Source organism: Raphanus sativus, chromosome 7 (genome assembly GCF_000801105.2).
Source record: "Raphanus sativus cultivar WK10039 chromosome 7, ASM80110v3, whole genome shotgun sequence".
Classification (NCBI taxonomy): Eukaryota; Viridiplantae; Streptophyta; class Magnoliopsida; order Brassicales; family Brassicaceae; genus Raphanus; species Raphanus sativus.
This window is the reverse complement of record NC_079517.1, coordinates 16,470,411-16,487,108: the sequence shown is the minus strand read 5'-3', so window position 1 is coordinate 16,487,108 and position 16,698 is coordinate 16,470,411. Positions and strand designations below refer to the sequence as shown.

Below are 16,698 nucleotides of genomic sequence, written 5' to 3'. Positions count from 1 at the left end.
TAGTGATCTGGTCATACGTGCGTTCTGTGACTCAGATTGGTGTGGCTGCCCGACGACTAGGCGATCATTGTCGGCTTATATGGTGATGTTAGGGAATTCTCCAGTGGCGTGGAGGACCAAGAAGCAGGACACGGTGTCTCATTCTTCAGCTGAGTCAGAGTATAGGGCAATGTCTGATGCGCTGAAGGAGCTTAAGTGGTTGAAGAGATTGCTGGCTGATCTCGGTGTGAAGCATGAAGTACCAATGGATTTGTATTGTGATAGCAAGTCAGCCATCTATATAGCTGCGAATCCGGTGTTTCACGAGCGCACTAAGCATATAGAGAAGGATTGTCATAGTGTGAGAGATGCGGTTAAGGCTAAGTTGATAGCTACAAGACATGTGAGGACTAATGAGCAGTTGGCGGATATCTTGACGAAGGCATTGGGGAACTCTGCATTTCACTATCTACTGTCCAAGTTCGGAGTGTGTAATCCACATACTCCGACTTGAGGGGGAGTGTTAAGGAAGGTTCTAGAAGTCTAGGACCGTTGTGAAGATATGTGTAACTAGAGAGTATATCGGAGAGAATATTATGTTGTTAGAGATAAGGCTGAGATGATCTATGTTTATCTTATCTCGTCACCACCATGTATATATTGTGTTGTACGTATAATGATGTGAATAACAAGTTCTCTTCTAGTATTTCTCTTGTCTTTCAAAAGACAAGATATGACAAAGAAGCTCGTCTGGTAGGTTGCTAACGTGATCCATCTTCTCTCTCTGCACGAAAGAAAGAAGGAGAGGTATGTAGAAATAAAAACAGTATCATAAAAACAGAGACTTTATATTCAATTAACAAGGCAGGTAGAAATCTAACCAAAGGAGGGAACTCTGAACTAAGAAACCCTAATCAGTAGTAAGCAGAAGAGATGAGTAAAGTTCCAACACTAATATTTAGGGATTTTCAGTGCAGTACAGAGAGTCTCTGCAATACATCCGGTGAGAAGAGAGAGCAGATGGAATTTGAAAGGGTTCAGTAATGAAGACAGACAGCCAAGCTCCCAAGGCTAGTCTCTTCTAATATGGTAGTTAAATTCGATGGTTTACCAATAAATTACCACCGGTTTAAATCTATGATTTTCCTTAAGATGTTAACCGGTTTTAATCGATGGTTTACTTCTGTTGACGTGTTTATTACTCCCTCCGGATATAAATGTCGTTTTGAGATTAATTTTTTGTTTCAGTATATCTGACGTTTTCCAAAAAACAATGCAAAAGATGGTAACAAATGACTATATTTAACCCTGTAATAACTCCACTCGGGCCTTTACAAGACATGATAATGAATTAATATGAGGATATAAAAGGTATTGCATTACGTGCTTTAATTTATGTGCAGTTTTCTATGACGTCATATAAAAGAAAACAGAGGGAGTAATTATTATGGTACTGATGACCAAATAAATTTCAGGCTTTCTTTCTTGTCCTCAACTGGTTTTGGTTTGGATTGGTTTTGAACCAAAAAGGAAAGATATCGTTTGATCAAAAAAAAAAGGAAAGATATCGTTTGATCACTTCCCATCTTCCACATACCAGGAAGATCATTTGATTCAGTTGATGATTTCAACCGAGAGAAATTAATCACTTGATTTCAAATTCTTTTTATACTAAAGCACAAGTCACATGACAAATCAAATTCTGATACATAATCAAATTCTGATAAATGGCTTAAAATTCAAAATTAAAATGGATCATTAATACAGTTAAAATTCTCTCAAAAAAAATTGTCGTGAGTAAAGTTGGTGAAGGTTGAAGACGAATGAAATTGACCGAGTTGCAGAACGTTTGACCATCCATAATTCAGGTAAACAATAATCTTTTTTTTACCTTTTTAATTTTTAAAATTAAATTTATAATCATTTTCTGTAATTAATTTTGAACTTTTTCAAGTTTTCTTTTACAAATTTTCTAGGTTATTTTAATAACTAATGAAAACAGAAAATAATTAATATTTTTAGATAAAAAAAACTTTTCCTGAAATCCTTTAATAATATTTCAAGAAAACAGTTTTTGTTTTAATAAAACAAACTAAAAACTCAGTTCACGCCATCTCCAAAAGATGATGAAGAAATGACATTTCGGATGTTAATCACATTTCAAATCAATCATGTATAAATGTGTATTAATGATTTGCTTATATATATTAATCTCCCACTGATAAATCAAAGTTATATTATACATGTAACTTTAATTATATAATTGAAATTTGGTTTTCTTTGTAACAAAAAATATTCCCATGCCTAGCATGGGTTCTATACTAGTCAGATAATAAAGATGAGGAAATGTGACACATAAATGATAAACAAACAAACAAACCCCTCCAAGAGGGTTTTTTTCTGTTCCTCCTGAAAATGCAAAAAGAAATCGAAAAAGGATTTGGTCTTTTGTTTTGGTATTTTGGATGATAAGAACCAAAAAAAGGAAATGGTGATGAAATGCAAAACTGGAGATGGCAGAGGTTGGTATCTCTGAGACATGATGATGACAAGACTCACCTAGACAAAGCGTCTCTACTTTTTCTTAATGATAAAAAAGGCTTACATGCAGCCAAACGGAATAAAGAACAAACACGAATCAAATGAAAACAAGACATCGATAGCAAATGATTCAGATAACAAGTAAGAAGAGAAAACTAGAGTCTTTTAAGATAAGTTATATTTGAGACGGTTTTCAAGCAAAGTTAAACACAACTTAAACTGCAGGCCAAACACTAGGAGATGGTTTAGTTCTTCAGCCACTTCATATGAAGAGTTGGACATTGCAACTCGATAACTTGTTGTAGAGTTCGAACATCTCCAAGACACGTTGGTTTCCTAGCTGCGTAGGATTATTATTCTCTTCAGGATACACCTCCATCTCCTTCAAACATGCAAAATACTCCAAGAAATGCTTTATCATTGCCATCTCTTCCACTGTTCCTTGAAACCCATGAATCTTCATCACTTTTACTGGACAAAGTTTGAGTGAAAGTCCTTTGTCCTCCCGAGAAATGCAGTCACAAACATCCCCACATTTGTCTGTCACAAGGTGCATGATACCCCCCTAAAGACCCATTAAGGATTCAAATGTTAAATGTCTGTACATGTTTGGCAAACGAGTTGGTTTTTATACCTTAATGACAAATGTTTCTAAATGTGGACAGTTCCTTAGAAGAGCTGGCATTGCTTGCCATCCTCTCTCCTTGTTACTCTTAATAGCTAATGATTTGAGGTTGTTGAATACTGGCATCGATTCAGAGCACATAGAAAGCACCTGAAAGCAAAGACAAAAGAAAAAAACAAAATATTTTGGAATCACATGTTTCAAAACTAGATCTTCGCTTGTTCATATGCTCCAGGAACCTGACCTCAAGAGTATCAGGAAGCAAGCTAAGATGAGGAACATTTCGCATGCCATGAAAGAGCTTCCACATATTGCTAAAACGAAGAGCATCTTCGTCATTATCTGGTTCTCCAAGTGACTTGATATGGATTTCACTAAAGTTGATTTGAGCATCAACCAAGTTTCCCATATTAACTACTGGATAGTCCCATGCAGCATAACCAGAGCAGTCAAAGTGAAGGAGACTTGGTGTATCAAATGATAAAGTGTTTAACAAAAAGCATAACTCTATTGTTAGGGTCTTGAGGCTTGCACTTGACACTGTGACATCCATACCTTTCCAGTCCACATAAACGAGAAGCAATTCCTCAAGGGAAGGCAGAGAATGAAGCAGAGTCTCAAACTCATTAGGACAAACACCCACCGAGTCAAGAATCAGAGTTTTAAGCATTGGTAAGAAAACTCGAGCAGCAGCCAAAGAAACATCAATGCCAGAGCCTATGCTCAGACTAACTAGTGTGCTGCACTCAAAGCATTTTGGAGAGAGCTGATAGGGATCCCAAAGTCGATCAAGATGCAGAATGATCTTGAGATCAAGATCCGAAACACCACGAGCTAGCACACTGCTAATCCAACCATCCACTCTATCTGAATCAGCCCCACTAAAACTCTGGAGAGAGAATTTATTAAGTGGAGAGTTACCCTGCAGCGCCAAAACTCTATCCACAAAGTCCATGAAGCTCTGTTTAACGTCTTCCCTGTCCCCTTTACCCTTTTCAGGATGCAGAAACAGAGTGTCATCAATTTTAAGACAAGGGACAAATGCGAGAAGGTTGCGCCACCTCTTGGCGAGAATAGATGTCAAAGCAGCCTCCTTTGTGGTAAGGAAAGACAGAATATGACAAAGAACCCCGTCTGGTAGACTGCTAATGTGATCCATCTTCTCTCTCTCTCTGCACGAAAGGAAGAAAGAAGAGAGGTATGTTAAAGTAGACAAAGCTCGAAGCTTTTTTAGTCGGAAGATAAGCGGAAACGATGATGACTAAAAACAGTATCACTGTGCAGAGAGGATATACAAACAGAGGGAAACTCAATTAACAACGCAAACGCAAGTTAGGAATCTAACAAAAGGTGGAAACTTTGAGCTCAGAAACCCCTCAGAAGTCAGAATCAGTACTAAGCAGAAGAGATTTGAGTAAAGCGGGGCCGGTCCTACCTATTTACGAAATGCTTAATCAAACACCCACATTTAGGGTTTTCACTGCATGCATTCACTGAGATGAGAGCAACCTTAGTCGCTTTGTTTCTACAAGTGGAGAGGTGCGAAGAAAAAAAAATAGAGGGTTTTTGATAATTGAAGACAGACAGACAAGGCTCGAGTAGAACGAGTCCAGTGTGAATATATTGGTTATATATGGTTTTTTCCGGTTTAATTTCTTCTCCTCGATTCGTTTTGGTTTGGACCGGTTTTTAACCAACAACGGAAGAAAGTTGGTCATTTTACAAGTTAACATATCCCAAAGACCAGGAAGAATTTTTTTTAATCATTTGATCAGCAAACAGATCAACAGAAACAATAAATGCTCATTTGATTCAGACTGAATTAATCATTTTGATTTCAAATCAGACAATAAAAATTGAGGAAATATGACAAATATATATGATAAACAAACAAACAAACCGGTTTGTTTTCTTTTGATTGGTAATGTTTTTCACCTAGGTCTTTAGTTTATGTTCTGGTTAGATGTCTTTGCTTTGTTCTTTCCAGTTTGATTCCGGGATTTGTAATCTCTTTTAATCGCCGGCTTGTGGCTCCGGGATTGGTGTGTCCTTCAATCGCCGGCTTAGTTTGGTCTTAGGGTCTTTTGTCTGTAATCTCCCTTGTGAAGGGTTGTTAACTTTGGTTAAAATATTAAAACATCAGATGACAAAAAAAAAAAACAAACAAACAAACAAACAAACAAACAAACCAGGCACTAAATTTACAAGATTGGCAAATTTAATATGCAAAGCAATCAAAATTACAAAATCTGATATGCGAATCAAGCACTAAACATTTTTGCATTCTTCATGTTTTACCTTTGCAGCTTCTATTAAACATGTTCATAGATGAATATCATTGAAGTTTTGGAATATACTAAAAATTAGAGACAGTGAAAAAAGCACTGACCAGCGAGCTGATCCTTGTATGCCACTAGATGCTCGAGAAGAGCTCTGAATCAGGGTGGCAAGACTTCTCCAGGCAATTGACCAGCAGGAAGACATAGAAGTGATGTCCCAATATGCAAACTTTCTTATGATGTCCCAATATGCAAACTTTCTTACCATGTTCTCTGCATGAGAAGCAAGTTTAAATAAATCTACTTATTAAAGTTGTTTTGGACCATTTTATTTTACTAATAGATACATTGGTCTACCTATTATTTCGGCTAGCCTATTTGTTTCCATAAATTATTCTAACAATATTTTAATACATATATTTATTATACCCATATTTTTTAGTAACCGATGATATTATACCTCATCCCACTTCTATGATTTTTTAGTAGAATTTATATTACACGATCATATTATACCAAATATACATAACACTTAATGATAGAACCGTATTTTATAAACTACGGATTACTGAATATTGTAAAGAATAAAAAATAATAAAACTATATCAAAGAGTAAGAAAAGGATGATACAACTGCAGAGGCGAGATATTATCTCTTTTCTTAACTTAAAATACGTCCCGTAGTGCGACGGTTCGATAACGTAATGAGTCCCAGGATACAACTGCAAACAATCTTCTGAATTTGCGTCACTCTATTAGAAGTCTGGCGAAACTAGTTTTGTGTTGTACTCTCAGACACAAAAAATAAAAGATACTGACATAACTTTTCAATATGGAGAATGTGGTTTTTTCTTTTGCTATTGATGTGTCTATTTTTCTACATTGCCATGAGGCTTTATATAAAAAATAATGAGAAGCACAAGTTTCATTTTTCAACATAAAATGAAACCTCCCATTGTGCACTAATGGAGTCTTTATTTCTTGTCATTATTATGTGAATTCATTTCACATCTTGACCAAGAAATTAAAGAGTATAATTATTATTTATTTGACCCATTCAAACAAAATAATATACTTTAAATGGATTTCTTTTTTATATTTTATCAATATAAAAGATCACATATATTTGGTTTATAAGATTAAGTTAATGAACATGAAGTTCAACTAACAAATCAAAACCCAAATCCAAATATCTAATTTGTATATTTGTAACTTTATACAAGTTTCTCAAATCACACACATTACCTCCATTTCTCATTCACACTAACTCTATTTTTAGCATATGAATATATTGCTAAAAAATTAGTTCCAACACTTAATTTATGATTTTTAGTAGATCTTATATTACACAATAATATTATACCTAATAAACATAATAGTTCATTTAGTTGACGTAACAGTATCATCTAAAGACATCTCCAATTGAGCACTATTTTCTCCTCTATAATTTACTCTATTTTAGAGTAACTTTATAATTCACACCATGATTTTTATATAACGCAAGCATACACTAATGTTTATATACTATAAATATTCACATATAAATCAAACCAATGAAATATAAATTCATTAGATTCTATACAAAATGTTAAAATAATGAAAATCATCAAAATTTAGATTCAATTTGGGTTATTCTTAGAAATTTATCTCCGAAATTTTCAAATAATAACAGGATCCATTTAACTAACTATATTCCATATTTGTAGTAAATAGTTAACATACAAACCACGAATACGTAAAAGTAAATATTCACCAATCTATTTTTTTGAAACACTCACCAATCTAAATAAATAATTTCGATTTTCTATGGTATATTATTAACCAAATATACCATCTTGAACAAACTGTACAGCGTTTAGAGAAAGTATATATATATATATATACTATTTAAAAGAATACCTTCATGTATATGTGACGTATTAAGAAAGGTCAATCCACTAACTATAAATTTAATTTTATTAATATGTTTAAACCTATTGTATATTTCTAAACAAAAGAAATAAATTATCTATATTAAAACTGTAGTAGTATTGATCATTTCAAAACCTATAAATTAAAATGCATAAATACAATGTAGTTACATATAGATAGACAACTAAAATATTTTATGTAATTTATTGACTATTATGAGGTGTATGAGAATTGTAATCATTTAGAAAAATATATATAAGGTTTTTATGGGTATTTTTTGGGTCACTGGTGTCGATTCACGGGTTAATAATAAACTTTTAGGGTTTTATCCAATTTTAACTTAAAATGTTTACATTAAATCCAAATTTTGTGGAAACATATCAATTGGTTGAACCTATGATAGAATTCTACTTGAAGAACATAAGCCGGTCTCGATTATATACGGGTTTGACTGAGGGTCCGGATCAGATATAAAAATACTACTTATATCTTGATTTGTCTACAAATCACATACCTGAAATATATTTTTAAAATTTTGATATTTTACTGAAACCTAAAATAATAACAAAAAAAAAACTCAAACACGAAACTTAAAAAAAAGACCATCTGTAATACCAAAAATTGTCCAAAATAACTAAATATATAATTCAAGTATTTTGGATACCCGATCCGGTTTCAGGTAGACACTGACTCAAACAGGGATCCGCGGTCCAAAAAAATATCCAATAGATAATTTGTTTTAGATCCAGACTCTAATTGAACGTACATTTTTGAGTTGCTCGGTTTTTGAGTCCTGATAAAATGTATGTATCTACGAGATCTTAACATAAGAGTGTACGTACAAATTTCAAATAAACTAATTCAAAATTTATAAAAAAAAATTAAGCAAATTCCTTATACAATATAATATAACTTTGATATTTAATATTTTAATTTATTTATAATTAAGAAACCCGCGTTTCAGAAACGCGGATCAAAATCTAGTATATGCTTATAAGAGCGTCTCCAATATATATTTCAATATTTTTCTTTAAAATAAAGATTTCTATTATAAAGGTGAATTTACTCCAATGTATGTTTTAGAGGAAAATATAGAGAAATCCTACTTTTTTATAACTATATTTAGAAATGAAAATAATAATTATCTATATTTTTCTATAAATAGAAGAACATTGGAATAAATCCATTTCTATAATATTTTTTTTTTAAAATAAAATAGAGATTAAAGTAGAAATGAGTTGGAAATTGTATCACAATATGTATCATGTCAGATCTTCCGTAGCGTACACAATTATACATGATCAACGAACAATAACTTATAGACAAGTACAGACGACAACAATAACAAACTCAAACCAAAACACCTGTTGGAGAATCAAAGGAAAACAAGCCATCCATAGCAAATGATTCGGATAACAAGCAAGAAGAGGAAACTAGAGTCTTTTGAGATTAGTTAAATTTGAGACGTTTTTCAAGCAAAGTTAAACACAACTTAAACGGCAGGCCAAACACTAGGAGATGGTTTTGTTCTTCAGCAACTTCATATGAAGAGCTGGACATTGCAACTGGATAACTTGTTGTAGAGTTCGAACATCTCCAAGAGAAGTTTAGAAACTTCATGGTTTAGTAGCTGTCTAGGATTATTCTTCTCAGCATAGACCTGCATCTCCTTCAAAGATGGAAAGTACTCCAAGAAATGCTTAATCATTGCCATCTCTTCCATTGTTCCTTGAAACCCATGAATCTTCATCACTTTTACTGGACAAAGTCTTTGTAACGCCCCGACCCGCCCATGGCTAATGGGCCATCCACGCCCGTTCTCTCGGCCCGTGGGCCCCATCCCATACGACGGTCGATCGTTAATTTTCCAAAGCTCGAAATCATCGTTTACTGACCCTGCAATCACCACATAACTTTTCCCCGTGTTTTGGCCTCACTCACACGGTATCGCGAATCACTTCCCGATAGGTCACCCATCCTTTCACTACTCCAGCCCAAGCACGCTTAACTCTGGAGTTCTAAACAGATGTGTGATAGAAAAGGTAAGTCAACTTTGGTGATATAGGTAGCCAAATCAATTCTCTTAAGCTTTTTCACATATCACAACTCGGGATATTACAATTCACCCCCTCTCAAAGAACGCAACGTCCTCGTTGCGCTCCACGACAGGTCTCAAGACGCCTCTCAGGTCAGAACTGAGACAGCTAACCAGCTCTGATACCACTTGTAACGCCCCGACCCGCCCATGGCTAATGGGCCACCCACGCCCGCTCTCTCGGCCCGTGGGCCCCATCCCATACGACGGTCGATCGTTAATTTTCCAAAGCTCGAAATCATCGTTTACTGACCCTGCAATCACCACATGATCTTTCCCCGTGTTTTGGCCTCACTCACACGGTATCGCGAATCACTTCCCGATAGGTCACCCATCCTTTCACTACTCCAGCCCAAGCACGCTTAACTCTGGAGTTCTAAACAGATGTGTGATAGAAAAGGTAAGTCAACTTTGGTGATATAGGTAGCCAAATCAATTCTCTTAAGCTTTTTCACATATCACAACTCGGGATGTTACAATTCACCCCCTCTCAAAGAACGCAACGTCCTCGTTGCGCTCCACGACAGGTCTCAAGACGCCTCTCAGGTCAGAACTGAGACAGCTAACCAGCTCTGATACCACTTGTAACGCCCCGACCCGCCCATGGCTAATGGGCCACCCACGCCCGCTCTCTCGGCCCGTGGGCCCCATCCCATACGACGGTCGATCGTTAATTTTCCAAAGCTCGAAATCATCGTTTACTGACCCTGCAATCACCACATGATCTTTCCCCGTGTTTGGCCTCACTCACACGGTATCGCGAATCACTTCCCGATAGGTCACCCATCCTTTCACTACTCCAGCCCAAGCACGCTTAACTCTGGAGTTCTAAACAGATGTGTGACAGAAAAGGTAAGTCAACTTTGGTGATATAGGTAGCCAAATCAATTCTCTTAAGCTTTTTCACATATCACAACTCGGGATGTTACAGTCTTAGTGACAGTCCTTTGTCCTCCCGAGAAATGCAGTCACAAACATCCCCACACTTATCTGTCACCTGGTGTGTAGGGGGGATTTGCCGAACTCGGTTCTAACATGGTGCACGAGACCCTATAGGCACAAAGGAGACCCATTAAGAGAAGATTCAAAAATGTTAAAACTGTATGTACATGTTTGGAAAACGAGTTGCTTTTATTATACCTTAATGACTAGAGTTTCTAAATGTGGACAGTTCCTTAGAAGAGCTGGCATCACTTGCCATCCTCGATTCTCGTCACTCCTAATAGTTAATGTTTTGAGGTTAATGAACACTGGCATCGATTCAGAGCACATATGATATATGGTGTTTTATACATCATTGTATATATGTTTTCTAATTGGTTTTCAAGTCTTTATCGAGTCTTTCTAGTCCTTTTCGAGTCATTACAGGTCTGGAGTTGCACTGGATGGGAGATGGACCTGCTGGAACAAAAGAAGCAGAAAACAGTGCAGTTTGGTGATTTTCACGCAGAACAGTCTGATGACTGTTCCCGATCAAGCGGAACAAGCAGACGGAGTGATCCCGCGGTTGTTCCCGACGAATAAGGAAAATACAACATCTCGGGATTTGCCCTAATTATCCTCTTTTTCTCTCTGACCGTCTGTGGCTTTTGATATAACTTCTTTTTCTATTTTTCTACATCATTCTACACTATTCTAGACACAAGAAACCATTGGAGACTTTGAGATTTATTGGAATTGCTTATTGTAAAGGGAGAAGGCTCCATCTCTCTCTCCATAGAGAAGATTATCCTGAACCCTCTCTTTGTTTCTGTTATTTTTATGAAGTATTATTCAGTATCCATGTCTTTGATCTCTTGTGTCATGGCTGAGTAGTCGGCTAGCTTGTCTAGGGTTCTAGGGTGCTGATTTCGTGAGCTAAACATAGATAAGTGAATCACTCGATTGTCTTCATTCATAACCATTCTTACTGCTTGCATTAAACTGGCCGCTTAATGTTAGATCATAGGTTTAATCTGATCATCAAAATGCTTAGGTTGCTAGACATATTATGAATGAGCATTGCATCCCTAATCAGCGAAAGTAGATATTAGGGTGTTTTGTGAACCTATCGGACCTGATCTCTATTGCTTGCGATCGCTTCTCACCTCAACGACAGTTAGACGGTGCGATCGATCAGCTTAGAGAGCAGTACCACGACAGTGGGCTGTTCTACTTGAGTGATTCGAGTTCTAGACTTATGCTTAACTATGCTTGAATAATTGTTTGGCTCACAAGTATTAGCACCCGATGAAGTAACCCTAGGCTGGCTTCTTTTTAAATTGAATTCTCATTTATATTATTTGACTTGTTCCTCCACGTTACCAAATCAATCAAAACCCCATATTTGTTTTAGCTAAGTATTGATCCAATAGAAATAAAATGTAAGAGTTGGTCTCTGTGGATTCGATCCTAAAGTGCTACATCGACATACCATTCGATTGTGGTAGTGTGCACATTAGGTTAATTGGTGTGCGTGAACACGAATATCAATTTGGCGCCGTTGCCGGGGACCATCTTTTTACCTTTATTTTTCGGTTATTTATTTAGTATAAGACCTCTAACTTGCTCTTTTCTCTTTGTTGCAGGAGATCGCAAGGTTTAGAAAATCAGGACAGACAACAGCCAAGGCCTACTGACACCACCATGGGTGATCACGGTCATCAGGATGATCTCGCTGCAGCAATGCAATTGATGCAACAGCAGATGCTTCAGATGCAGCAGACCATCCAAGCTCAGCAAGCAGCTGCAGAACAATCTGCTCAACAGGCTGCTCTCGCGCGGCAGGAACAATCAGCGCAGACTGTTCCAATCGGGGAGAGAAACCTTCTGCGGAACATTCCTACTACGCGCTCTGCCATTGTTCCTCCACTCTGCACCAGGCAGTACTTCGAGATCAACCCTGCTCTGATTGATCTGGTGCAGCGAAAAGTGTTCTCTGGTCTCTCTGCAGAAATTCCAATGGAGCATATTGAGAATTTCGAAAAAGTCTACAGTTTCACTCGTGCGAATGGTGTGCCACCAGACTACATCAAGTGCATGCTATTCCCATTCTCTCTTGATGGAAAAGCTGCACGGTGGTTGAACTCTCTCCCTACCGGCTCTCACACTTCGTGGGAACAGGTCCGATCAGCGTTCCTCAACCATTTCTACTCTAAGGCGAGAACAACTACATTGAGGAACAAGATCACCTCATTCAGACAGCTCCATGATGAGCCTTTTTGTGACGCATGGGAGCGCTTCAATGACTACCAGAGAGAATGTCCTCACCATGGATTTGATGATGATTACCTCCTGGGCATTTTCTATGATGGGGTGGACTAGAAATACCAAGGTGCTCTAAACTCTTCGAGCAATGGAGACTCCATGACTCAGATCACTGATGGAGCGCTCAAGCTGATTGAGAACATGGCAGCTAGCTCAGCCAATGAGAATCAGGAGAGCAACCGCTCCAAGGAAGTCAACAGTGTACACACCTAGAAAAATTGATGAGCTGACAGCTAAGGTCGATCAAATACTACAGAACAACCAGGCACAAGGATCTGGGTATCAGAACACCACCCCACAGAGCAATCAGCAAGATGTTCCAGCCGCGAGTGCTCCAACTGCAGGGAACAGTCCGCCAGATGATCTGAAAAATCTGAACATTATGATGCAGCAGATGCTCCAGAGCCAGCAGCTTCAGGTCAAGGCACTGAATCAGGTTACCGCAGACATCAATACCAGGATGGACAGCATGTTCACTGAGCTGAATTCAAAATATGATACTGTGAGCAACCACATAAAGAGGATTGATGTTCAGCTCGCTCAAACTGCTGAAACTGTTAAAAGACAGCAAGAGATCATTCGTGGAAAAAGTGTGATGAATCCTAGGGTTGAGCACTGTAATGCAACCGAGCAGAGACGTGAAAAATCTGAGGAAAAACAAGCGAAACAACTGTTCGCTGAGACGGTTATGGGCGCAGAACAGAGAACAGTGCAGTCTGCTAGCTCTAGAGTGACTGCTCCCGCGACTGCTCCCGCGACTGCTCCCGCGACTGCTCCCGCGACTGCTCCCACGACTGCTCCCGCGACTGCCCCCACGACTGCTCCCGCTCCTGACAGATCTACTGATATTCCACCAGTGCGAGTCTATGTTCCTAAGGTTCCCTATCCGATTCCACCTAGACACCTGAAGGTGTTGCCTAAGGTTGATGATCCTGGAAAATTTGCTTTTCCATGTTCTATTGCTGAAGTAGAATTTGAGGAAGCTCTTTGTGACTCTGGATTTTGTGTGAATCTTGTCTCAAAGGCGATTGTAGACAAGTTAGGCATTGCTGATGTTGAGCCTTCTAAGGTGACTCTGACTTTTGCAAACTCTTCCAGAGCAGTTCCTTATAGCACTATTCGCAACCTTCCTGTCCAAGTTGGGGACTGTGTTCTCCATACTGAATTTCAGGTTGTTGAGATGAACAAGGATCATGAGATGCCTTTGATCTTAGGAAGGACATTTATGGCTACAGTGGGAGCGATCGTTGATATGCCTAATAAGAGAGTCTCCTTCTCCCACATCAACAAGAATGTCTTCTATCAGGCTGTTCCCACCAGATTTCAGAAACTACACGCCTCTTGCATCTCAGTGTTCTGTGGAGAAAAGCTGAAGGTTGTTCCAAGGAAGGAGCTTGGTAAAAACAGTGAGTTCAAGGAAGTTCTGAATGGAGATCCTCACAATGATACCAAGAAACTCAGTGGGAATGCAAGGGTGAAAGAGAAAGTCCAGAAGAAAAGGGTCAAAGGAGATCCTACTATGACTTTGACACCTCACTGGTGTGATGAGAAATCCATTGAATATGAGGTAAAGTGCAAGGATACCTCTAAACCTTTCTCCAAGTCAGAGTTATTCTCACAGATGAGCTGAAAGAGAAAGGAGAAGCTGCTGTGAAAGGGTTGTTGAGCAGAGTTTTGAAGCTGAACATGTCTGATTGTGGAGCTTGTTTTGGAACAAGCCCTCATGCTCAACCCGACTGATCCCTGTCACCAAGTCAAGCTAGTGACTTTAACCAAGCGCTTGGTGGGAGGCAACCCACTGGTAAGTGTAAATATAATTTGGTTTTGTTTTTGTTTGCTTATTTTCGTTTTAGTTTATTGAGTTTCAGGTCAAAAACAGGAAAAATTCGAGATACTTCGAAAAATTCTGGGTTGCAGAAACGGAGCTCCCTGTTCTCAGGAGCCAAGAACAACCATTCCAGGTGAAAATCTGGCGACAGAACACCCAGAATTTTTTGGAGCACCCGCTCCAGGTAAGTATCTCGACCAAAAAAATTGTAAATTCTTGTTTTTACCTTCTCTCTGATTTATTTTCACACCGAGACGTTGTGAAGTAAGTCTGGGGGAGGGTCTTCGTCGTTTACTAACTCGTTTCTTTCTTTTGTTTTTCTCTTGAGTCAGTTTGAGTCAGTTTTAGGATCGAGTCAGTCAAAGTTTTGTGGGAATTAAGACCTTATTCTGTGTTGATCACTAACCACCTCGTGCTTTAGTTGTCTTATTCAGTGACCTTAGCAGTGGCGAAAGACACACATGTGGACCCGGAACACCCTGACATATCTCACTTGATTCTCCAGAAGTTCTCAGCCGATCAGGTTACACTGGGTAGACTTAACTCCAAATAACTTGAACCTAATCTTGACTGAAATTCTTCTTGTTATGGGCACTAGATCAGGGAAACGAGAACTACACTCAGGACTTCTTATTCTTTCTATCCATCTTGTTGTTCCTGAGTGGCTAGCTCATCTTTAGCTAGTTCCCACCCTGAACCTTAGCCTTTATTCCACCTTCATGCATTTGTTTTTCAGTGTTATATGTGCAGATATGTGCAAAAAGGTCGGAGAGAAAAGGATCGACGCAGCCTCTTACTCGTTACTGCTGCGCAGATTCAGCCAGAAGGAGAACAAGCAGATTAAGGGAGCAACCACTCCATAACCAATGAGCTGTTCAAGAACATGGGTGGAGAACCAGAATGATTTGAATCAAAACCACCAGTGGCATCCTTGACATCACATGTTACCTCCTTCTTCGTCACTTCACCATCTCTTTTTGTACTTGTAAAAAAATAATAAAAATATATATATATATATATATATAATTTTTTTTTTTTTCATTTTGTTTAGCATATGGTGATGGAGAAGGAGAAGAATTCAGGATACATGAGCCACTGGAAAGGTCGAGCAGAAGAGTAGGTATCAATTTGAAGGGATGAGGAGCAGACAGATGAGCGGAGCAGTCTGATGATTGTTCCCGAACGAAAAGAACAGTCGCTCCTGAGATACCAAAACGAGTAAGGGACTGTGGACATCAATGGAGCCGTCCTCACGACTATTTTGCGCGATATCCTGCATCCACTACGAAAAGTTGGTAGCCCCTAAACACTCTTTAGCTCCACCATAAAATTAGCCTGTTCCACACCTAGCCCGTCTACCCTGAATAGTGCATGTGATGAGAAGCTCACGCTGCTCTTAAATGAATGTAGGGAGTTCTGTCTCGATAGTGTTGCTTTTTCAGGTTTGAGATGTAGAGTATGGAGCCGATTTTCGAACAGCAGTCAGTGGGGTTCTGGTAAGGGTGTGTTGTCCTAGTTTACTGCTTGTATGGTTCAGAGATTCGTGGTTAAGGTATGGTTGCTGAGAATAGGAGAGTTCCCACACTTTCAAACCTTTCTTCCTGTTCTTGATACTTGGACTTGTTCGAGGACAAACAAGGATCTAAGTCTGGGGGAATTGATATATGGTGTTTTATACATCATTGTATATATGTTTTCTAATTTTCAAGTCTTTATCGAGTCTTTCTAGTCCTTTTCGAGTCATTACAGGTCTGGAGTTGCACTGGATGGGAGATGGACCTGCTGGAACAAAAGAAGCAGAAAACAGTGCAGTTTGGTGATTTTCACGCAGAACAGTCTGATGACTGTTCCCGATCAAGCGGAACAAGCAGACGGAGTGATCCCGCGGTTGTTCCCGACGAATAAGGAAAATACAACATCTCGGGATTTGCCCTAATTATCCTCTTTTTCTCTCTGGCCGCCTGTGGCTTTTGATATAACTTCTTTTTCTATTTTTCTACATCATTCTACGCTATTCTAGACACAAGAAACCATTGGAGACTTTGAGATTTATTGGAATTGCTTATTATAAAGGGAGAAGGCTCCATCTCTCTCTCCATAGAGAAGATTATCCTGAACCCTCTCTTTGTTTCTGTTATTTTTATGAAGTATTATTCAGTATCCATGTCTTTGATCTCTTGTGTCATGGCTGAGTA

The 16,698-nt window shown here is 38.4% G+C and overlaps 1 protein-coding gene and 1 non-coding gene across 2 annotated transcripts; both read right to left on the bottom strand.

Annotated features, from left to right (window-relative positions):
* Positions 1-2,617: 2,617 nt before the first annotated feature.
* LOC108814654 (F-box protein At3g59000) lies at positions 2,618-4,739 on the bottom strand. The gene is made up of 4 exons (XM_018587264.2): positions 4,581-4,739; positions 3,390-4,317; positions 3,155-3,295; positions 2,618-3,085 (listed from the first exon to the last, which is right to left on the bottom strand). The coding sequence occupies exons 2-4, from the start codon at positions 4,302-4,304 to the stop codon at positions 2,783-2,785; spliced, it is 1,359 nt and encodes a 452-aa protein (XP_018442766.1). The 5' UTR covers positions 4,305-4,317; positions 4,581-4,739; the 3' UTR covers positions 2,618-2,782.
* A 7,840-nt stretch (positions 4,740-12,579) lies between these two features.
* LOC130498177 (small nucleolar RNA R71) lies at positions 12,580-12,686 on the bottom strand. The gene has a single exon (XR_008937098.1). It is a non-coding gene; the product is annotated as a small nucleolar RNA R71 (small nucleolar RNA).
* Between the last annotated feature and the right edge of the window lie 4,012 nt (positions 12,687-16,698).